At 68.1% G+C, this 22,027-nt stretch overlaps 2 protein-coding genes across 2 annotated transcripts; both read left to right on the forward strand.

Annotated features, from left to right (window-relative positions):
- Positions 1 to 73: 73 nt before the first annotated feature.
- CHLRE_03g192400v5 (uncharacterized protein) lies at positions 74 to 5,455 on the forward strand. The gene is made up of 4 exons (XM_043061198.1): positions 74 to 2,494; positions 2,744 to 2,988; positions 3,167 to 4,194; positions 4,324 to 5,455. The coding sequence occupies exons 1-4, from the start codon at positions 247 to 249 to the stop codon at positions 4,829 to 4,831; spliced, it is 4,029 nt and encodes a 1,342-aa protein (XP_042926327.1). The 5' UTR covers positions 74 to 246; the 3' UTR covers positions 4,832 to 5,455.
- Positions 5,456 to 5,713: 258 nt separating this feature from the next.
- On the forward strand, positions 5,714 to 22,018 carry CHLRE_03g192450v5 (uncharacterized protein). Its single transcript, XM_043061199.1, has 13 exons — positions 5,714 to 6,701; positions 6,854 to 6,932; positions 7,095 to 7,474; positions 7,584 to 7,637; positions 7,782 to 9,311; positions 9,463 to 9,714; positions 9,965 to 10,065; positions 10,240 to 10,324; positions 10,440 to 12,696; positions 12,915 to 15,211; positions 15,340 to 16,708; positions 16,892 to 17,859; positions 18,057 to 22,018. The coding sequence occupies exons 1-13, from the start codon at positions 6,201 to 6,203 to the stop codon at positions 20,583 to 20,585; spliced, it is 12,402 nt and encodes a 4,133-aa protein (XP_042926328.1). The 5' UTR covers positions 5,714 to 6,200; the 3' UTR covers positions 20,586 to 22,018.
- Positions 22,019 to 22,027: the final 9 nt, after the last annotated feature.

The following is a 22,027-nucleotide window of genomic DNA, read 5'->3' on the forward strand; positions in this document are numbered from 1 at the left end:
GTTATGTTTGTGTCAAATTGCGCGCGCTTCATGAATGCAGAAACTCACGAACGCCGGCCCCATGCGAACTCATGTCAATTTTCTTCACAGCTTTCCCGGCAAAACCATGCATGAGCTGCGCTTGATCTGGCATGCCGTTTAGATAATCGTTACTTTCCGCTGAAGGCGGGCTAAGGAGGCAAACCGAGATGCAAATGTTGTCAGCGCACACTTGAGCTCCTGCTGAATCGGTATCATCCAGAGATCATGGAGTCAGGGCATGCTGCCGAGCAGGACGCAGAGATAGTGGACCCTGTCTCTGCAGAGGACCTTGCTCCCGACAAGGACGCCAGCGTGAAGAAGGACAAGAAGTCTAAGGAGAAGAAGGAAAAGAAGGAGAAGAAAGAAAAGAAATCCAGAAAGGAGCGGAAGAGCAAGGGCGATGGCGTGGAGGAGGGAGAGGTTGGCGTGGACCAGACTGCTGGCGGGAACGACGCCGGCGCAGCGGCGGCCAACGGCGGGGAGGTGGGAGGGGACAAGGAGCATCACAGACGTGAAGGCGGGGACGACGGGGGCAGGAGGCACCGGCGCCACCGCAGCCCGGCAGATGCGAATGAACGCAGCGGCGAGTTGGGCCGGCACGGCGGCAGCAGGAGCCGCAGCCCGCGCCGGAGCCGGGAGCACGATCGCGACCGGGAGCGCGACCGGGAGCGCGAGCGTGAGAAAGACCGGGGTCGGGAGAAGGAGCGTGGCAAGGAGCGGGAGCGGGACAAGGACCGCAAGCGCAGCAGCCGCAGCACCAGCCGCAGCCCAGGCCGAGACCCCGAGCGAGACCGCGAGCGCGAACGTAAGCGTGAGCGTGAGCGGGAGTCTGTTCGTGAGAAGGAGGCACGGCCGCGTAGCCGGGAGCGGGACCGCGAAAAGGATTGTGATCGTGATCGGGAGCGGGACAGGGGCCGGCAGCACGAGTCCGACCGCGCCGCCGCCAAGCGCCGCAGTCGCAGCCGCAGCAAGACCCGCGGCCGCGACGGCAGCGGAAAGCACCGTGAGCGGGACAAGGAGCGGGACAAGGGGCGGGAGCGGGACCGCAGCCGGGGCCGCGGCGGCCGCAGCCCCGACAGCAAGAAGCGGAGAAGCGGCGGCGATAAGCGCAGCAGCCGGGACGCCAGCCCCAAGGGCGCAGGGGACGAGGGCGCCGGCAAGTCTGGCGACGTGGACATGGCGGAGGCGGCGGCTCAGGGGGCTGGCGGGGACGCGTCAACGGTGGAGGGTGCGGCTGCGGAGGTGGCTGTTGCCGAGCCAGTAAAGGAGGAGCCTGCGTTGCAGCCGAAGCCTGCGCCGGAGCCTGAGGAGAAGCCGATCAGGGTGGGCAACTGGCTGATAGCGCCGCCGGCGAAGCCGCCGCCGCCGCCGCCGCCGCCACCTCCACAGCCGGAAGCCGAGCCCGCAACAGCGGAGGCTGCGGGTGGGCAAGAGGGCGACGCGGCCGCAGGCGCTGAGCAGGCAGCAGCTGGGGAGGCGCACCACGCGGCCGATGAGGCGGGCACGGTGCCGAACGGGGATGCAGCGGCAGCGGCAGCGTCTGCTGCTGCAGCCGCTGCGGCCGCGGCGGCAGCGGCAGGCGGTGACGCTGCCGCCATTGCCGCGGCAGAGGCCGCGGCACTGGCCGAGGTGGAGGCCGCCGCCGCGGCCGCCGCGGCGGGCGCAGCCAAGCGTAACCGCTGGTCCAAGCCCGCGCAGGCGCCGCCGACTGCGCCCATCAGCCTCGCCTCCGCCTCTGCTTCTGCTTCTGCCGCCGTAAATCTGGATGTGGTGGATCTCAGCAGCCTGTCCAACACGGAGCTGCAGCAGCAGATCGAGCTGCTGAGGCAGGAGGCCATCAATCGCAGCCGCGCAGCCGGCGCCGCTGGCGCGCTTGGCGTTGGCGCGGCTGCCGGGGTGGGCGTGGGCGTGGGCGCGGCACTGGGCCTGCCGCTGGGGCTGGTGCCGGGCGAGCTGCCGCTCACCAGCAAGACCAAGGAGGCGCAGCGCAAGGAGCGGCAGCGGCGGCTGCAGGAGGAGCTGCGGCGGCGGCAGACCGAGGCGGCGGCGCAGCCGGTGACGGTGCATGCGCTGTTCGATGCGGGGCCGGTGCAGGCGGCGGCGCTGGACGCGGCGGCGGCGCAGCGGCTGACCGTGGCCAAGGCCACCGCGGCGGCGGCGGCGGCGGGACAGCCGGTGGCCCAGGCAGCCATCGCCGCCGCGGTACTCGCGCAGGAGGCGGCGGCCGCCGCGGCAGCGGCGTCAGCGGCACCCGCAGACAGCGGCGCGGGTGCGGTTGGCGAGGCTGGTGGCGGCGAGGAGGGCGAGGACAAGAAGAAGGGCTTCATGCTGATCCGGAAGAACAAGGGGCTGCTGCCGGCGCGGCGGGCGGTGTTCAACCCCGCCACCAAGACGCAGGCGGCAGTGGCGGCCAAGGCGGCGGAGGAGGAGGCTTCCAAGGCGGCCCTCATCGCAGCTGCCGCAGCAGCCAAGGGTGCGTGCGTGGCTGCCCGTCGGCCGGGGATGGGCGGGACGCTTGTGGGACGTGTTGGGCCTGTGTGTTAGGGCACTGCGCCTAGCGCTGCCAGGTTCCCTGGCGCTCAGCTTCCCTCCTCCTGCTGCATGACGCCGCGTCCACGCCCTTGATCCTGCTCACGCCATAAAGCCTCATCGCCGTCACGTCACGTGTGCCGTCGGCCGCTTCCGGCGCCTCGCTTCCCGTCTTTCTCTACCTCCTCCACAGGCGGCTCCGGCTCGTCTGACGCGGGCTTTCTGGAGTCCATGGTTGAAGAGTTCATGGCGGCCAGCCGGGCGGCGGACAGGGGCAGGCAGGTGGGGCAGGGGCAGGAGGCAGGAGGCAAGGGCGCCAAGGGCGAGGAGGAGGAGAAGGAGTATGAGATCGGGATCGATGAGGAGGACGACGCGGACGCGCCGCCGCCGCCGCCCCCGCCCCCGCCGCCGGCTGGAGGCCCGCCGCCCGCGCACATGGTGGGTGTACCGTATGTTGGCGTGCGGCGACGCCATGAGTGGTGCAGTGCTGCAGGGTGGAGGCATTGTGATTGGTGTCACATGGATAGGACAGTCCGCCTGCTTTGGGAGCAAGCCTGACCCATTGCGCGCCACGCCTTCCACGCTGACCTACAAGTCCGGACCGCGCCCACCGCAGGCACCATGGAAGCAGCCGCAGCAACACCAGCCGGCGCCGCAACAGCAACACCCGCAGCACCAGCAGCAACCGCAACAACAGCAGCAACAGCCGCCGCCGCAGCAGCAGCCCGGAGCCTTTCCTGCTTTTCCTGGGTACCCGCCGCAACACCAGCCGCCGCCGTACCCGGGGGCGCCGCCGCCAGGAATGCCGCCGCACCTCCAGCCGCCACCGTACGGGATGATGCCGCCACCCGGCATGCCGCCGCCGCAATTTCCCCCTCCCAACTTTGGACAGCCGCCGCCGCGACCGCCCATGATGGCCCCGCCCGTGCCTCCCCCGGGGCCACCGCCGCCGTGGATGACTGGGCAAGCCCAGTCCGGGCCAGCCGCGGGGCCCATGCAGGGCCCCCCGCCGCCGTACGGTGCCATGGGTGCGCGGCCGCCAATGATGGGCATGGGGCCGCCACCGCCGCCGCCACCACGCCAGCCGGCGCCACCGGGGATGGAGAGCGCCGGCAGCGGCCCGCAACAGCTGCAGCCTCCGCAGCACATGCAGGTGCAGCAAGGACCACACCCAGGGCCTCAAGGCTTTGCGCCACCGCCGCAACAGGGGATGATGCACCAGCAGCAGCACCAGCAGCACCAGCAGCACCAGCAGCACCAGCAGCACCAGCAGCACCAGCAGCAGCACCAGCACCAGCACCAGCAGCAGCACCAGCAGCAACACCAGCAGCAGCAGCAGCCGCCGCATATGGGCAGCGGGGGCGGCGCGATGCCGCCGCCACCACCGTGGGCAACTGCGGGTGGCGGGGGACCAGGGCCTCAGGGGCCACCGCCGCCGCCGTTGCAGCCACCACAGCATCAGCATGTGCAGCATTACCAGCAACAGCAACAGCAGCAACAACAACAGCACCACCAGCAACAGCAGCAACACCAGCAGCAGCATACGGCAGGCCCAGGTCCCATGGGCATGCAAGGGCCCCCTGGACCGGGGCAGGGCCAGCAGCATCCGCAGCAGCAACAGCAAGACCCAGATGCGCACATGAGGTGAGAGACCTGCTAGGGCCCGGGGTTATGGCTTGTGTTACACGGCATGACTGGGTTTATTACTCCCCTCTCTACCCTGTAGTCACTTGTTCAAGTAACAGAGCGCATCGCTCGCTGCTTTCCTTGCAGGCCGCCCGGGGGCATGGGGCCAGGCGGCCCTGGTGGACCCATTGGCCCGCCGCCCCCCTTTATGCCGCCGCCAGGCGGTCTTCAGCTGAGCGGCGGCGGCCGCGGCGGCGCGCCGCAGGGGCAGTCGGGGCCCATGGGGCCAGGGCCTATGGGGCCTGGCGGCGGCGGGCCGGGGGGCTTGATGCCGCCGCCGCCACCGCCGCCGCCTCCGGGAATGCGAATTGAGTTGCCGAACGGCGGGCTGGGCGGCATGGACATGGGCCCGCCGCCGCCCCCTGCGGGGCCAGGCCAAGTGCCGACAGGCGGCGGCAACGGCGGTGGCATGGGCCCAGGCTTGGCGCCGGGTCCCGGGCCCGGGCCGCAGGCGCACGGCAGTGGCGATTTCGGCGCCCAGATGCAGCAGCAGCAGCACCCACCACCGCCGCCGCCGCCGTTGCAAGGCTTTGCGCCGCAGGTGGAGCAGATGGCAGCGATGCGGCCGCCGCCTCCGCCGCCGCCCCCGCGTTAAATCGGCGGTTGCTGCCATGGTGACCGAAGATGCCTACATGTGTCGCGTTGGCGGACAGGCTAAGGGCAATTTTGTGGGATTATATGGATTTAGCAAGGAAGCGGCAGGGCGCGCGGGGCTATACGTTGCGACTGCAATCATGGTGATGACCGCTGCTAATGGTAGAGCAGAGTTGGAGAGCTATCCGAAAGAGAGTGCGCTTGGGAGTCATGGATGCGAGGGAGATATGCACCATTGCCATCAGCTGATTGAGGCCGGGCCAAGCTGCGAGGTGCTGCGGAAAAGATCTGTGCTGCCGTGCTGGTGCTTCTTGTACGGTTGTGCTCGTGAATGTGCCCACGCGCTCGTAGGCCTGCCGGCCCGGCCAAGCTACAAATCTGTGCGGGTGTTCTGCTTGGGGAGATGAACCGGTGACCAGCTGTTTCAGCGCTGAGCCATGCTTTCCATTGCCGAACCATGCAGCCCGCTACATGCTCGGACACATAGCATCAAACACGCAGAGCCTGTCTCAGGGGGGCCGTTTTGTGGACTGGAAGTACAATACAGCACAGGCTTGATCGTGTGAACGAGGCGTGCCCCTGGGTTGAAGACTTGCAGTGGTTTCATCTCTTTCCTAAGGGAAAATGGACGACTGGGCCCACAGCACATCATCAAAAGGTCTAGTTAAGTAGCATCAGATGCCCCGGACAAGCCTGGGGTCATTTGGACGCACGGGAAAAAGATCATCGAGCGTTCTCGGGGTCGGGTTTTGGCCGGTTTTGCGGGGCAGGCCACGGCCTAAAATAAGCCGCAGCGGGTGATTCTTGATAGCAGGTACTCATTATCATGTGCACGGGCACCGCAAGGCATGCGCTCGTTGTGAACACATGCAGAAAGCATCAACATGATTCCGACGATTACGACGCGTCTTCCTGCTAGCCTGCTTTGCTAGTCACAGTTTCAACAAGATAGCATACAATTTGAACCAGTACACTTGTGCCGAGCTTTCCATGAACGAGTTCCGTCAATATGCTCACTCGCTTCCAGGGCTAGGAGTACTGTTTTACCTGACATAGCCCGCAACACATATGCTACACTAAACACGGACATTCAACACGTATGAAAGTGAACTCACATCACTTCGGCATTGTGGCTGCACGAAAGAGTAGTCTTGACGGCGGCTGCGAAGGAAGCTTGGAGGTAACGCAAGGCTGTCAAGCTACCTTCCGTTGCTTCAGTGGCTGTCGCGCGGCGCGTCCATGCGGCTGCTCAAAGGCTGCGTTCACGCCGCGCTGCGAGGGCCCTCGCTACGAGCTCAGCAGCGCCAAGTAGCTTCTTTTGAGGCGTAAATAGTATGCAGAGCTTTCAGCCTGTGTAACACCACTGCTGGATGGGCAGCATCCGCCCATGGCACGGCCGCTGCGCACCGCTCTTCGCGCTGCTGCTGGCTGCCATATCAACACCAGCATTGAGTGATGCAGGGCATGATTGGTACCAGTGCATGGCGCACGCAGCACTTTCCAAACAGCCTGCGTGCAACGGCACGCAGCAGGGCTGGATTGATGCTGCCATCGCGGTGTGGTCTTCGGACTGCAGCACGAGCGCTGCAGCGGTGAACAGCAGCGGCGGTGCAGTGCTGGGCCCTCTGGCAGCAAGGCGAGCCCTGCGTGTGCTCACCAGCTCAGGCGCGCCAGCGGAATGGGCGCAGCGGTACTTGCTGGGGGCAGCAGTCACGGTTCCGAGCACTCTTGTGAGCGTTGGCAGTGTGATCGATGGCAACAGCAGCGGCGGCGGCAGCTTTGCGGCGGCATCGGCTGGTTCGGTCGTTCAGGTCTTGCTGGCCGATGGCAGCGCGTTTCCATCGGTCCCCATCTACCTGGTATACAACACGGTAAGCGCTGTGCGTGAGCACGGTACACAACCTGTTTGCAATGTGGTACGGGAAGTGGTTGGGGCCAGAGGACCGGACCAAGCGTGCAGCCAAGTGCAGCACACGCCACCACCAGGCTGACCAAAGCCTGCCCGGCTGCGCTGTTGCCATAGGCTGAGGCATACGACCCTGGGCCCGTGGTGAGCGATGCACCGGCTGGTAGCGCCTTTGGTAGCGGCAGATTCTCGACAGGTGAGCCGTGGGCAGTTGGCATGAGAATGTTGGGTAGGCTAGGGGAGGGATGTGGAGGATACCTGAGAGCTAACAACGAACTCTCGAGCCATTCGGTCAACGCATTTGGTCTTGCCCTGCTTATTTCCCCTTCGTCACCGCCTCTACCTTTCGATCCACCAGATAACTCGACATCAACAACTCGCCGGTTGCTTCGCCAAGCGCACGAAGCGGCTTGGACGTCAGACCAGCGATGGCGGAGCCTGCAGCAGCAGTCGGACCTCGGCGTATGGGCGGACGCGTGGATTGTTTCAGGCGTGGAGGTAGGAGCGGCGATGGCAGCGCGCCACAACTCCGGTGGGAGTCTGCCGGTGCCGCCCCTGGACCTTACGGCTCTGGTCCGCCGAGACCGCGCCGTGCAGTGGGGCGGCGGCCCCTCTGGCGGAGGGGGGCTGTTGCCCGGCTTCGAGTACAGCCTGTACCGGATGGGCGGCTCAGCTGCGGCGCTGCCCTTGCAAGTGTCGGTGCCGCTGCTGTACTTCGACCGGCGCGTAGTGACCCAGGTGCGGCTTGTGGTAAACATGCACGGGGCATTTTGTGCGACACCAGCGCATCGTCAACCCCGTGCACTAGCCCGGCCCGCTAACATTGCTCCATCACGCCGCCTAGCAGGTGCCGGAGACGTGGGACCAGCTGCTGGCGGCAGCAGCTCGGCTTCATGGCAAGGTGCGTAACGACTGGTCGTCTTCGCTATCGAATCGCAGGATTGGAAGCCTGGGTGGACTTGTTTTGGGTTCACTGTGTGGCTCCGCAGCCCGCTTTTGTTTAACATGGCCCTTTAATCCTCCACACCGCAACATTTATTTGCAGGACCTGGCGGGCGATGGTAAGCCCAGTTACGGGCTGTGCATCGTGTCATCACCACCTCCATTCCTCTCAGCAACTACTGCGCCCGACCTACTGCCCATCCTGATAAGCGTGTGGGCCAGCCTCAGCCAGGCAGCAGGGCCGCGCCAGGGGTTCTGGTTCAAGCAGCAGGGGCTGGCAGACCTGCAGCAACGGAGCCTGGTATCCGGATTCGACTACGACCTCGGCGATGATGGTTCGGCGCTGCTGCAGCCCTGGATTGATAGCGCCGCTATGCGGGAAGCGCTGCGCATCACGGAGGCGCTACGGCGGTACGGCCCGCCGCCTGGCGGAATGACCACCGGCAGCAATCTCACGGCCGGATCGAATGTCTCCTCCGCCGTTGCGGCGGAGGTACTGCAGCCGCCGCCGCTGCCATCAGCATGGCTGGGCGGGCGGCGGCATTCAGGGCTGCAGCCGCCCATCGCAGCCACTGCGTCCGTGAACGGCAGCCGGGCTCCACCCGGCGGCTACACAGGCCACACGGCGCTGGCGCTGCGTGGCGCATGTGGGTTCATCATTGCGCCGGGGCTGTCGCTCTTGAAGGCAGTCGCAGCCTCGGCTACTGCCGAGGCCGCCAGCTGGGGCGGCAGCGGCGCCACGTCACCCCTGTACGGGCACCTGGGCGCAGCGCCGCTCCCGGGCAGCCCGCGCGTGTGGCACGCAGGCAGCGACACGCTGGTGGCGTGCAACCGCACCATCTGCCCCTTCGCGCAGCCGCTGACCATGCCGGAAGGCAACAGCTCCCTCGTGAACCGGGCCCCGCTCACGTCCGTTGACGTTGCGGCTATGATCAGCAACACAGGCAGCCCCAGCAGCAGCCCCAGCAGCAGCCCCAGCCCCAGCCCCAGCAGCAGCCCCAGCCCCAGCCCCAGCAGCAGCCCCAGCAGCAGCCCCAGCAGCAGCGCGGGCGCGGCGGAGGGCGCGGCGGAGGACGCGGCGGAGGACGCGGCGGCGCGGCAGCTGCTGGCGTACTCGTTGTTCCGGGCGCGGCTGCGCGGCGAGGGCGCGGCCGCTGACGTTCGGGACACCCGCTCCAGCGCGAACCCCTTTCGCTACGGGCACCTAGACCCGGGCCCGTGGGCGGCTGCTGGCTACGACGCCGCGGACGCAGCCGCCGTCCTGGCGGCCTACGGCGCGTCCATGCACAGTCCCAACCTGGCCCTGCCGCTGTCGGTGCCGGGGGCAGACAGCTACCTGCGGGAGCTACGTTTCATGGCGGCGGGGGCTGTGCGCGCGCTCGCCGCCGCGAACATGAGCATCGGGGGAAGCAGTTCGACGGCAGCTGCCATGAATGTATCCGCTGCTGCAAACAGGAGCGACGCCCAGGCGGCGGCTGCGGTTGCTGCGCTGCTGCGGCCGTGGCTTAAGGGTGCGCAGGCGGCGGTGGTGGATGCGTTCGCGCCCAATGGCGCAAGCGCTGCTGTGAACCTGGTGTTCTACGCACGCAGTCTGAGGACGTGGAGCCGCTCGAGGGAGCCTGAGCGTCTGGTGGTAAGTCCTCACATGACGCGATGGCTGGACATTTGCGTACCAGCAAACCCAAGGCCCTTTTCGTGGCCCCTTATCAGCTTCGTGTGAGGGAGGTGCTTTGCTCTGACACGCGCGAATTTAGTCCTTGCTGGTTTTCCCCGTGGACCCACAGGCGCCCGGAGACCCTACAGACGGCTCGCCACCCCCGGTTGCAAGCGCCGCTCCCAGCACCGGCTCGCAGGACTGGATCATCATTGTGATTGCGATTGGCGCCGGCACGGGCTTGCTGCTGCTGGGTGTGCTCGTGGTGGACATCACGGGGCGGTGCATTCGCAGCGGCTGGAGCGCGAAGCTGGTCTTCCGCGGCGCGGTGACGGCGCCACTCCCCTCACCGTCACTTACACTGCTTCTCAGCGACATAGAGGTGCGTGTCTTGTGATGCCGGGCGCAAGAGATCGAGGGGTATAGCACGTACGGCATCCTCGCAACGCGCCTGGGCAGCAGTCGTGCCTGAGGCTCACGCGCTCGGTGCCATGCGTGTGCCGCCATGTGGGTTGGCGCGCTCCATGCAAGGCGGCCCCACTCCAGCTCCTTGGTGTGTCCTGTCAAGCCCACACACACACACGGTGTGCATGTTCCTCCGCCTTCTGACTCCTTATCATGACGTCCGACAGGGCTCCACGGTCTTGTGGGAGGAGCTGTCGCCCATGGATATGGACGCGGCCATGCGGCTGCACGCCATCACCGTCAGGCACCTGCTGCTGGTGCACCAGGGGTGCGTGCACGTGCTGCGGCCGCGCCGCTAGCTGCAAAGCCCGTCGGCGCGCAGCGGTCTCGTCACACATCCTGACATTGAAAGTCGTGTTTGAGGCGGTGACGTTATGCAAGCATGGGGCGCTAGTCTTGGCGTGACATGACGGCCTGCCTGCCCTGTTGCCTCGGCCTGCAGTTACGAGTCGGCAACGGAAGGCGACGCGTTCATCACGGCCTTCGCCAACCCCCTGGCCGCATTGAACTTCTCGCTGCAGCTGCAGGTGGGCTTGTGCGATTGTTGCCTGCCGTAACGGCCTGAACGCCGAAACTACGCGCCGTTACATTGAGTTGCTAGGGAGCTGTGGTTGACAACACAACTCCTTTACCTGAACGCAGGCGGCGTTGCTGGAGCTGTCGTGGCCGTCGCAGCTGCTAGCGCACTGTCACGGACAAGAAGCGTGGGTGCTGCCACGAGTGCCGGCTTTGCGGCTGCCCGCAGCCTGGACCGACACGGCAGCCGCGGCGACTGCTGTCGCGCATGCAGCCCAGCAGAACGCACAGCAGCAGGCACCTCGTGAGGGCGGGCAGCAGCAGCACTCGCCTCTGAACCCCCGGAGAGCGGTGCGGAGCAAAGCGTCGCCATCGTTCTCGGTGTCGGGCGCCGCCGTCGCTGCGCACCGGGCTACGGGCGGCGGTCCGCTGCCGGCCAGTGCCAGCAGCGCGAGGGTTGCTCGGTGCGATGGGGCCGCTGGCCCCGGCAGCCGCCTGGCCAGTCCACTGAAGCACGCCTACAGCAATCCCGTGTACGGGTCGCTGGAGGCCCCGCCTTTGGCGGCAGGCAGCGGTGTCGCCATTGACGTGCGCACACTGCACCCCCCCACGACAAGCAAGCGGCCACACTCAACAGAGGTGCCGGCCCAGTCGCAACACCCGGAGCACCCGGAGCAGCAGCAGCATCTGAGGATGCAGCTTGCGGAGCAGGCCCGCCTGGCGCACCGCGGAGCAGACACCCTGAACCCATGTATGTCGGCGCCTCTGCCCCTGCCCATAGCACGTGGTGGGTCTGGAACCATCACTGGCGCCGGCCTTGTACCGCAGCAGCAGCAGCAGCACGAACAGCAGGATAAGCAGCAGCAGCAGGAACAGCAGGATAAGCAGCAGCAAGCTGAGAGGGCGCGCGCCCAGCAGCAGCGGCCCCGCAGCCCGCTTGGGCCAGGCCTGGCGCTGCACAACAGCCGGCACAACGCCGAAGCCGCCGCCCCGCCTGCTGTGGCGACCAGCGGCCCTCACACCACGGAGGCACGGCCTCAGCAGCCGCCTCACCGGCCGCAGCCTTCGCTGTCACTCGGCTCCATGCTGAGCGCAGCTGCGGCCAAGGCTGCCTTCAGCCGGCCCCAGTCGCCGCCGCACGCGGTCCAGGCTGCTGCCGACGGCCGGCCGGGCGTTAGAGATCCGCGGCTCTTGGGGGCTGGTGTGGAGGCGCCGGCGTTCGCGACCAGCTCCGCACCCCTGGACGCGGCGTGCTACCCCAACAACGTGAGCGCCGCCATGTACAACCGCATCACGACCGGGACGTACGGGCGCACGGGCAGGAGCACAGCGCCCACGATGGTAGGGTCCTGCGAGCCGGGAGACGGCATGGGGCCGCCGGCGGTGTGGACCAGCCGCGTCAGCACGCGCCGGGCCAGCGCCATGCAGCACTCGCAGTCGCAGCCAGGCAGCAGCATGGCGGCATCGCCGGCGCCGCCTGCGGAGGACGATGATGACGCCTCACTCGCAGGCGCCAGCAGCCCGGTCGGCGGCAGCAGCAGCAGCGGGTTGTATCGCCCGCCGGCATGGCTGTGGAGCTCCGGGCAGCGCTTGGGCCAGCCGCCCACGGCGCAGCCGCAGCTGCGAGAGAGGTCGGACTCGGGTTGGGCTGCGATCCCGGCTGGGACGTCGCCGCCGCAGCTGGACGATGCGGCGTTTCTGCGGATGCTGCCGCAGCTGTCCATCAACACCACCAACGACGACCCTCCGCAGAACCAAATGGATGTATCACCTACCCGCTGCGGTCAACTGCGGTCGGATCTCAGTCCCAAGCACGCCGCTGGTGACCACGGCCGCCGGTTTTCTGGCAGGCGCGGCAGGCGTGGGAGCAGCGGGAGCAGTAGCAGCGAAAGCAGTAGCAGCGGAAGCAGCAGTAGCAGTAGTGGGAGCAGCAACAGCGGCGGGACGAGCGCAACCAGCAGCAGGAGCGTAGGCTCAAACGAAGGAGAGCACGGGCACTCCAGGCCGCCCGCCCTCGGCCAACCCGGCCACGGCCAGGGGTCACCGCGCCGTGCTGTGCAGATGGATGCGGGCCTGGGGACGGTGCGGGCGCCGGCGCAGGCGACTGGGGTAGGTGCAGCGGCCGAGGGGAAGGCAATCGGTACCGCTGCTGCTGGCAACGATGCGCCGGTGGATTTCCGCGGGCACGTGCGCACCCTGTACGAGCCGTGCAAGGCGGGCACGCCCGGGGCTGTGCGTGTGTACTGCGGGCTGCGCCTGCGGCTGGGGCTGCACTGCATCGGCGCGGCTGCCTTGGGCACCGGCGGGCGGCTGCATGGCGCCACCATCGCGGCCTGCATCGAGATGCGGACCAACAAGGCGTCCAGCCGTGTCATGTACGGAGGTGCGTGAGGGCCTTTGCCAAGCGCCTGTCCCGCCCCTGACTTGCTTGCCATCACCTTACGCACCATGACTCATCATCATACTGCCACGTACGGCTCACGTGCCGCTTCCAACCATGCAGCACACGGTTTCACGACGCTTCCCCTTCCGCACACCGCATCCCGTACCGTATCCTAAATTTCTAAGTTAGTCATGCCTGGAATCCCACCCCGATCCCAGGTCCGATCATGACTGTGGCTCGTGCCGTGTCCAACGCCGGCCCGGGCGGCTCCGTGGTTCTGAGCGAGCCAACCTGGCGGGCGCTGCTGGCGGGCGGACACCTGGTGGGCGGCAGCGGCGGCGGCACCGCACTGGCGGCAGCCGACGGCCTGCCGCTAGGGCTGTACCTGGGCCACTTTGGGCTGCCGCGGGATGCCAGCTACCGGCCGCCGCCCGGCGCGCGGCCCACTGCAAGCCCAGAGGAGGAGGCCTCGGCCCCTTCCTCCGCTGTCGCGGCCTCGGACAGCCTCAGTGAGGGCCTGCGCACGGCCACGGGCGCCGTGCAGGACCAGGACCAGCAGCCCTTGATGGCTTCTGGTGGCATGTCGGGCTTGCTGGGCGACAGCGGCGGCGCGGCCAGAGCCCTCGGCAGCGACTGGGCGAGGCTCAACCGCGCGGCGAGTGGCACGATGCCGGTCGGCACGCCGCGGCTACCCGGGCTGCCCACGCCGCTTGAGCAGCTGCAGCACCTCCAACAGGATCACCGCCGTCCCCAGCACCAGCACCCGTCGCGCCACTACGACCACTCGCACCTGCCGCCGCCGCCGCCCAACCACTCGTACTACCACCGCCCTAGCTCCGGCCTCTCCGGCAGCAGGTCGGACCTCACCAGCAGGAACGCCGCGGCTTCCACGGCAGCGGGCTTCATGCACGGCAGCCAGGCGGCTGCTGCTGCCGGCATCAGTGCTAGGGCCGGAGCTGCCACCCACTCAGCAGGCGCCAGCCCGCTGGTGCATGGCAACCCGAGCGACCAGCCGCCGCCGCAGGCACCACACAGCCGCAGTGCCCTGCTGGAGGCCGTGGGCTACGGCAAAGGCTCCATCCGCAGTATCCTGGACGTGGCCATGGCCCGCGCCGCTCGTGCGCGGAGCGGACCTCCTGCCGTCATCATGCCCAACTCCACCAACAGCTACACGGCTGTGGCGCAGCTGCCATCGCCGCTGGCCGCCGAACTGGTGCAGTCCCAACCCAGACGTGCCACCCAAGATGAGGTTGTGGCCGGGCATTCGGAGACCTCAATGCCTCGCCCGTCTCCTTTTGGGCTGACACAGCAGGCGCCGGCAGTGCTTGCCGCCACTCGGTCGTGCGAGGGGGGTGACATCACGCCCGGCGACTCCACGACGGTTGGCTTCAGCTCGCTGCTGTACACGACGGCTGCAGCCAATAGCGGCGGCAGCGGCAGTGGCAGCGGCGGCGCGGCGCTGTCAGCGGCGGCGCTGCTGCCCGCGGAGCTCGCGCTCTACCAGGCCGTGTGCCTGGCCGGGCGCCACGCATTCCTGGGCGCGCGCGTCGCCCTCGAGCCGCCGCACATCAGCCGTGTGGGGCCCTGCCTGGCGCCTGGCACGCCCAACGCGCCCGTGGGCAGCAACATGGCAATTGCGGAGCTGCGCTGCTCGGGCGCCTCCGTCCTGGCCGCCTGGGACATCAGCGTGTACGGCGCCTCGATGGCGTTGGCGGCGGACAGCTGCCGCCGCGTGGCGGCGCGCGTGCGGGGCGTGACGTTGGTGCACGAGAGCTGCATGCAGGTCGGGAGCGGCCGGGCAGGCGCAGGGCCTGGGGGCGCGGGCACGGGCACCGGCGGTGTGGGCGCTCGGATGGCGCGTGGCGGGAGCGCCGGCGCGGTGGACCCGAGTGGCACCGCAGACATCGTGATCCGCGGCGGCGCCGGCGCCGCGGGGATCTCGCATCGCGCCGGGGGTGTGGTGGTGGTTGGTGTGGCGGCGGACGCGGCGGTGCTGATGGCGTGGGCGCTGGAGTGCCTGGCTGCGGGGCTGCAGCTGGCGTGGCCTGAGGCCCTGCTGGATCACGAGCTGGGAGAGGAGGTGCTGCTGGTGCCGCTGCCGCCCGCGCCAGCACACACACTGCACAAGGCGCCGTCGGTTGCGTCTCTTGCTTCGGAGCAGGAGCAGCAACAGGCGCTGCGCGATGGCCCAGGCGGCGGTGCGGGCTCGCAGCAGCAGCTCGCTTTTGCTGGCGGAGCGGCTGGTTGCGACGCGAACGGTGTCCGGGTGCCCAGTAGCGGCAGTGCCCGTGCCATCAGTGGCAGGCTGCTGGCGGCCGCTCGGCGGCGTCTGCGCGGCGGGGGGACCACAGGCGGCAGCGGCAGTGCCAATGCACTGCTGCCGACAAACCTCCGTGACCTAGCCGCCGTGGCCGCGCCCACGGCGGCCGCTGGGGATCTGTCCGACTCCGCAGCGGCTCAGGTGTTGGCTGGGTCGTCCCCCTCTGACAGCGTCACCTCGGGACTCGGCAGACGAGTAGGTGTCGCGAAGCCGCATGATCCCGCATGGTTGTTTCTTTTGGACGCTCTCCTCCATAACATACCCTTACCAACACGTCCCGGTTCACAAACCTTTATACACCGCGTGCCCTTCATCGTGCGCAGGCCTCCCTGGTCTGGCACTTCATCCGGGGCCTACAACCGGGCGCCCGCGGCGGCGGCACCAGCCCGGTGCACGCACGGAGCCCGTTCCGGGCCGCCGCAGCAACCGCAGCGGTTGCCGCGGGCGGCAGCACCGCCTCTGTGGCCAGCAGCATGAGCTGGCAGAGGGTGGGGTCGCGGTCCATATCGCGCCGGTACCTCGCTGCAGCGCACCGCCTTGGCACGGAGGAAGTGGCCGGCGGCGCCGAGGCAGACATGGACACGGCTGCGTCCGCGTCCGTCGCCAAATCCACCGCTGCTGCCCTTGCGCTTGAGGGCCTGGGCTCTCTAGGCGGCAGCGCTGCTGAGTCATCTGCAGCGACGGACGCTGCATCCCAGTCAGCATTGGAGATGTCAACCGGCGCGCTGAATGTGGTGGCAAGGGGCCGCGGCGGCAGTGCCGCCGGTGTGCAACCATCGCAGGAGCCGGCGAACAGGTCGCCGCTCCTGCCCGGCCACCTCACATCCCTTCCATCGCTTCGCCGCACCACGACCCTCTCGCGTATGGCCAAAGACCAATGGCACAACCAGCAGCACGACTCCCAAAGGAGCCTGGACTTGCCACCCGTAGCCACCGACCTCCCAGTCGCAGACGCTGACGGTGGCGAGGTGGCGCTTATGAGTCAGGACTCCATCAGCCTTGCCGTGCCCGACGGTGGGCCCAACGACCGCGAGCACACGCACAGCGGAGCGCCCGCCGGTTCCCGCCGCGCCTTCGGCAGCCTCGTGCTGGGTGCGGCGGCGGCGCCCACCACGTCCAGCGTGGAGGGCGCCGCGGGGTCGCCTGCTACCGCGCTGGCGGAAGCCGCCGCGATGATGCAGGCCGCGCCGCTGCCCACAGGCAGCCCCGCAGCGGCTGCAGACATGGCGCTGCAGGCTGCCGTGCACGCGACCGCAGCCGGCAGTGCGGCTGGCGGCACAGAGGGCGGCGCACCCGCATTTGTTAACAGCGGCAACCGCCAGCGGAGGTACAGCACCCGGACGGCGCGCCGCAGCAGCGTGGTTCTCACGGCCCAGCAGCGCCTGGCGATGGCGGACGGTCGCATCGCAAGTTCGGCGGCAGATGGCTCCGGCGGCGCCGCGGCCGATGCCGATGCCGACGGGGGGCCCAAATCCAGTGCACCGACACACGTCCCCGGCGCGAGCGGCTCCAGCTTTACTAGTGTCGCCAGCAGCGCTGCTGCAAGCTGTGGCGGCGCCAGCAGCACCCGGCCGCTCAAGGTGGCACGCCGCCGCCGCCGCCGCAGTGTGCTGGTGATGGCCATTGAGGAGCGGAAGCAGCAGGCGCAGGTGCAGCTGCTGCAACAGCTGCTCCTGCAGGACGCAAACGAAGGTGTGGGGGGGCTGTGAACACGCCAACGCGCCATCCGTGCGACTGGCTCACCTAGCTGTGTGCGTGTGCCCAGGAAACAAGGCTTTTGATTGGAGCGCCAACGCACTCATCCTTTCTGTTTCGCCATGCTTGCATGCCAAACGCTACTTAAGCCCTCTTCGCTGTGCCTGCCACCGTTTGCAGACGGCGTCGAACCCGCTGCTGCGGCTGCCGCTGTCGCGGGGAGCAGCCACAGCAGCCTGGTGGTGGCGACTGCGGCCGGCATGGCCACCTCCTTGCCTGATGCGGATCCGGTGTCCGGGCTCGACATGCAGTTCACACCGGTGAAGTCGGCGGCAGCGCTTGCCGTGGACGATACTTCTGGCGAGGCAGCGGGCGGAGGGGCGCCACCGCCACCGGTGCGCCCGCACCCCGACGGTGCCCACACCTTTAGCCTGCTGCATCACGGCGGCAAGTTTTCGCCGCCGCGCGTCGGCAGCGCTAGCGTCACCGCCGCAGCTTCTGTGGCCGTGCGCCCTGTGCCGGGGTGCTCCGAGGACGCCGCAGCTGCCGAGGACATGCCGCAGGTGGAGTCCTGGGCGGCGGACACCGGGCAGCTCTACGCCCGGCAATCAAGCAAAGCCTACCCGTACACAACGCAGCTCGCAGCCGGCGCCTCGTCCACGGCCTGCGGCAGCGGCAGCTTCTGCAGCCCGCCACACCCCGACGGCCTGAGGCCGACCAGCGCTGCGCGATCCGGAATGGCATCCCACCTGAAGCTGCGGCTGCACTCCTCCGGCACCCCACCGGCCCACATGCTCAGCCGCCCGCCCTGCAACAGCAGCGAAATTGCGGTGCCGGCCATCGACGCAGAGATCATGCCGCAGGACTTGGATGAGCCTGTGGTGAACCTCAGGCCGCAGCAGAAGAGCCCGCCATGGGCCGGCGACGTGGGCGCTGCGGGCGCCAATGAGCTCTGGCACAGAGCGCCGGACGTGCAGCTCCACTCCGCTCCGATGCCAGCGGTGGGAGGTGCGGCCTCGGCCTTGCCTGCGCAGCAGCAGCAGCAACAGCAGCTGCTGCGGCAGAGCCAGCAGGCCTACTCGCAGGCGGCGCGGACGGTGTTCCGGGGCTTGCGGCTCAAGGGCGCGATTGACGTGGGCAGCTTGCAGGTGAGGAGGAAGATTCCTGCCTTGCTCCGGAAGGTCGCCCGGCGTGCGTCTGATCACCACAGGACAGGCACCCGCCAGAAGCCCTGGCCCCTTTTGCATCTGGCTGACACACACACACACACACATGCACACACACACATACACACACACACACGTGACCGCTCTCATGTGGCACACGCGCATGCGCCCGCACACAGGCTACGCTGCTGGGGTCCTCCGGCCGGCTGCAGTACAAGGGCTGGGCAGCGGATCGCGCGGCGGCGCTGGCGGCGGCCGCGCTGAGTGGGCAGCTGCTGGTCACCGAGCAGGCGGTGCGCGCCGCCTGCCGCCTGCCCACCTTCGTGTCCCTGGAGGAGCTGCACCAGGCCGACGTGGGCGGCGGCAGCGCACACAGCGCGCGGACAGCAGGCGGCGGCAAAGGCGCGGCGGGCACGGCCGCCGGCGGTGCGTACGGACCCGTGGCTCAGGCGCTCGAGAGCCCGCGCATGGCGGCCGGGCTGTACGGCAGCGGCCTTCTACAGGCAGCGGCCGCCGCCGCCGGTCGCCGTTTCGGCAGCGACGCTGGCGGAGGCGCCACGGCCGGCCTGCCTAGCCCGAGTGTCGCTGCCGCCGCGACCTATGATGGCTGTGGCGGTGCCGCGGGCGCGCGCGGCTTCGCGACGGCCTCCTACTCCAGCAGCTGCAGGAGCGGCAGCTACAATGGCGGCAGCGATGCCAACCCACGCACCACGAAGGGCGGGCCGGCGCCGCCGTCGCCCTTGCAAGGCGGGTCGCCAGTTTCTGGACGGCTGCCGCTGTTTCGGCGCACCAGCCTGCCAGGAGATGGGGCGCCCCAGTCGGAGCAGCTTCCGCTTCGCGCCGACTCCCAGAAGCAGGTGCCGCCGCAACAGCCGTCTGTGTTGGGCCGCGTGCGCCGGCGGCTGCAGCCCCCGGTTGCGGCTGCAATGCTCCGGGCCGAGGGCGGCGACAGCAGCGGCGCGGAGGCAGCCAGCGGCGCGACCACGGCAGTCTGGGATACGCCCGACGTCGGCGGCGCCGTGGTGCTGGCTCAGCAGCTCTCACAGCGCTCGCTCGGCTTCTCTGCCGGCTCGCCGAGCGCGCAGCGGTGCTTCAGCGGCAAGACCGGGGCCGGCGCCGATAGGGCCACCAGTCCGGCGGCCGCCGCCGCCGCCATACGCAGCGGTGACGACGGTCACCACAGCAGGGACTGTCCGCTGGTGCCGTTCATGGAGAGCAGCTTCAGCGGCGGCGGCGCCAGCCCGACGTCGCCCGCCCTGCGGCACCTGCAGACGACCAGGAATGAGCTCGAGGCAATTGACGTCGCCGCCACCGCAGCGGGTGGCCGGCTGGGCAGTGACGCCGTGTTCGGCACAAGCCCGGACGGGCTGGGCATGGCGGCTGGCGGCGCCGCTGCAGGCGGCGCCGGTGGCGGTGTCGGCCGCAACGCTGCGGGCGTTGCTCGCTCTGGCGTCTCGCGCCTCTTCACCCGCGTCAGCGCGGGTGGCAGCGGCGGCGTGGGGCTGGGCGGCTGGCCGGGCTCGTCCGGCAATGGCGTCGGCGGCATGTCACCGACGATGCAGATGGCCCGGGAGCGGCGGCAGCAGCTGATTGCGGAGCAGTGGGCGCTGGCTGGCGGCCGGCCCAGGGGCGCCTCCGTCACCAGTGTGCTGGCATTCTCCGCGGCTGGCGACGTCATGCGCCTGACCGACTACCTGTTCACGCAGGCGCTGGCCGCTGCGACTGCGGCGGAAGAACAGCTGCTGTCAGCGGGCCTGCAGTCACTCCACCATCATCATCATCACCACCATCACCACCATCACCATAAACATCATCACAGCCGGCAGCACCAGCAGGCGCTGCCGCCGCCGCCGCCGCCGCCGCCGCCTGAGGTGGACCTGGACGGCGACGGCCGCCTCGTGCTGCGTGTGCACATGCCCAGCAGTGGCGCTGCCGCTGCGCCTGCCGCCGGCACTGCCGCGCGGGCCACGTACCTTGGCGGCGGCCACCCAGCCGCCTCGTCGCCCTCCGCACGGAGCCCGGGAAGGCAGCAGCAGGCGGCGCGCGCCGCCAGCCGCCAGCTTGCAACGTCGCACCAGCAGCAGCAACACCAGCTGCCTCACGACCTCCCGCACCACGAGCAGCAGCTGCTGCGGCCGGGCGGCGTCCTGGAGGTGGTGGCGGAGGTGGTGGACAGCAGCAGCTGCAGCGGCGCAGGCGCAGGCGCAGGCGCAGGCGGTGTCGCGGGCGGACTGGCGGCGGCGATTGCGGACGGCGCCATTGGCCTCCCGGACGCAGCGGGTAGGGCTGCAGTGGGCACCCTCTTGGCTTCGTCGGCTGCGGGCTACACGCAGCGGCAGCAGCTGGCAGCGCCTGAGCGGGCTGCGTCACTGGCTGCCCTCACAGCGGCCGAGCCGCCGGCCGACGGCTTCAGCGCCCACGCACCAGCCGGCAGCAGCCAGCAGCAGCAGCGGCTCAACCGCCGACACAACAAGGTGCACTTTGGCAAGAGGAGCCCCGCCGAGGGCGGAGGCGCCGCCGCCGCTGGCGGCATCATCTCCAGGCCGTCGTGTGCGCAGTGCACGGGCGTGCTGTTCGAGGCGCTGCCGCACTGGCAGCAGCAGATGGTGGTGTCGCGGGCTGGCAAGGGCGTGGGCGGCCTGCTGGGGGTGAGCAAGCGGCAGGTGGAGATCCTGATGAAGGGCGTGCTGGTGGCCCGGCGGCAGTAGCAGCACACACGAGCAGCAGCAACGGGAGGGAACAGCAGCAGCAGTGACGAGCGAGACGGAGTTGCAGAATGTGTGCGCCGCGCAGAGCAGGGCGGCGGCAGGGGCTTTGCTTGTTATGGTGGGACATGGATTGACGGGATGCCATGCTGCAGGCGTGGAGGTGCGCTTGCGTGCTTTGGGCGTTCAGGGCTCGGACGTCGTGTTGAGGGTAGGCCATAGTCGGCAGAGAGTAGGCGATGGGTGACAAGGAAAGTGGGTGAACATTCTTGACTCGCTACCTTCAGGTGTTCCGGTTTGGGTAGGTTGAAACAACAGCGCGATCACGGTACTTGTTCTGGGAGAATTATTTTTGTCAGCAGTAGCCGCTGGGATCATAGCGCGCTGGGATAGGCTTTTTGAGGAGGCACCTCCAGCACCTTTCCTAAGTTGTCCTGTCTACAGACAGCGCCTCACAGATAGGCAGGACTGGTAGTACGTCGATGGCTTTTACATGTGAGCAAAATCGGGCCGGGCAAAGGATACTGTACTATTTTTGGCACTTCATAGTAGGGCGCCACTCATTGTTACTGCCATGGCATCGGCGTGCCACCAGTAGCAGCGCTTTGTAGTTGAGAGTAGTTTTTTCACATGCGCATGCTTTTCGGGGTGGCCACTTCCTTTGCTGCGGCACAAAGCTGCGTTCATAGGTGGTCCTGCAGGTCCCTGCATGTGCATTGCTGCTGGCTGCACAGGTCCTCGAGGCTTGGTTTGCTGCGAGGGGTGGGGTCATTTGTTGGCAAGTGGCGGTGGCCAGTATTGATTGTGTGAATAATGCTTCGCAAGGCTCTCGGAAGAGTGGACTCTCATGCACAGAGTTGGTGGGGTGCGCGAACCGCGGCCCAGTGCCGGCGGGGCGCGGCGCACAGGCTCACCGTCGCACACATGGATTATTTAGGGCCACGCATGCTTTGGATGCTTGTTGCTTCGGTGGACGCGTTTCGGTTTCTTGCGGGAATGTGGATACTGGTGTGGGTTGCTGAGGCGTACGGGCGCATTCAAAAGGAGGGAGCAAGTCACAGCGACGACAGCCTAAGCCCAGGGTTATAAGGCCAACCCCCAACGCGTGCAGCGATGCAAACGTGGCGTAGGCCAGGCAGGTAGGGTACCTTCGCCTCCTCATTCTGAGTTAACCGATTGCTCAAGTAGGTTAGCGCACGCGATCTGGAAATGCGGAATTTACGGGCGGTTTACGTGCGTGTAACGGGGGAAGCATTAATGTTGAGGGACTGCATTGAGACGGTCTGCACAGGTCTGCGGGGGGCTTAAGGCGACGCGGGGATTGTTTCGCGTGCCGTGGTTGTTGTGCGCAGAGAAGGGCGGGGGCCTGCACATGCAGGGACCCCAGGAAAGCGATGTAGGTGTTCAGAGCAATGTTCATGTAATCGACATGCTTTGGATGGGGG

This window comes from Chlamydomonas reinhardtii, chromosome 3 (assembly GCF_000002595.2).
Source record: "Chlamydomonas reinhardtii strain CC-503 cw92 mt+ chromosome 3, whole genome shotgun sequence".
NCBI classification, from domain to species: Eukaryota; Viridiplantae; Chlorophyta; class Chlorophyceae; order Chlamydomonadales; family Chlamydomonadaceae; genus Chlamydomonas; species Chlamydomonas reinhardtii.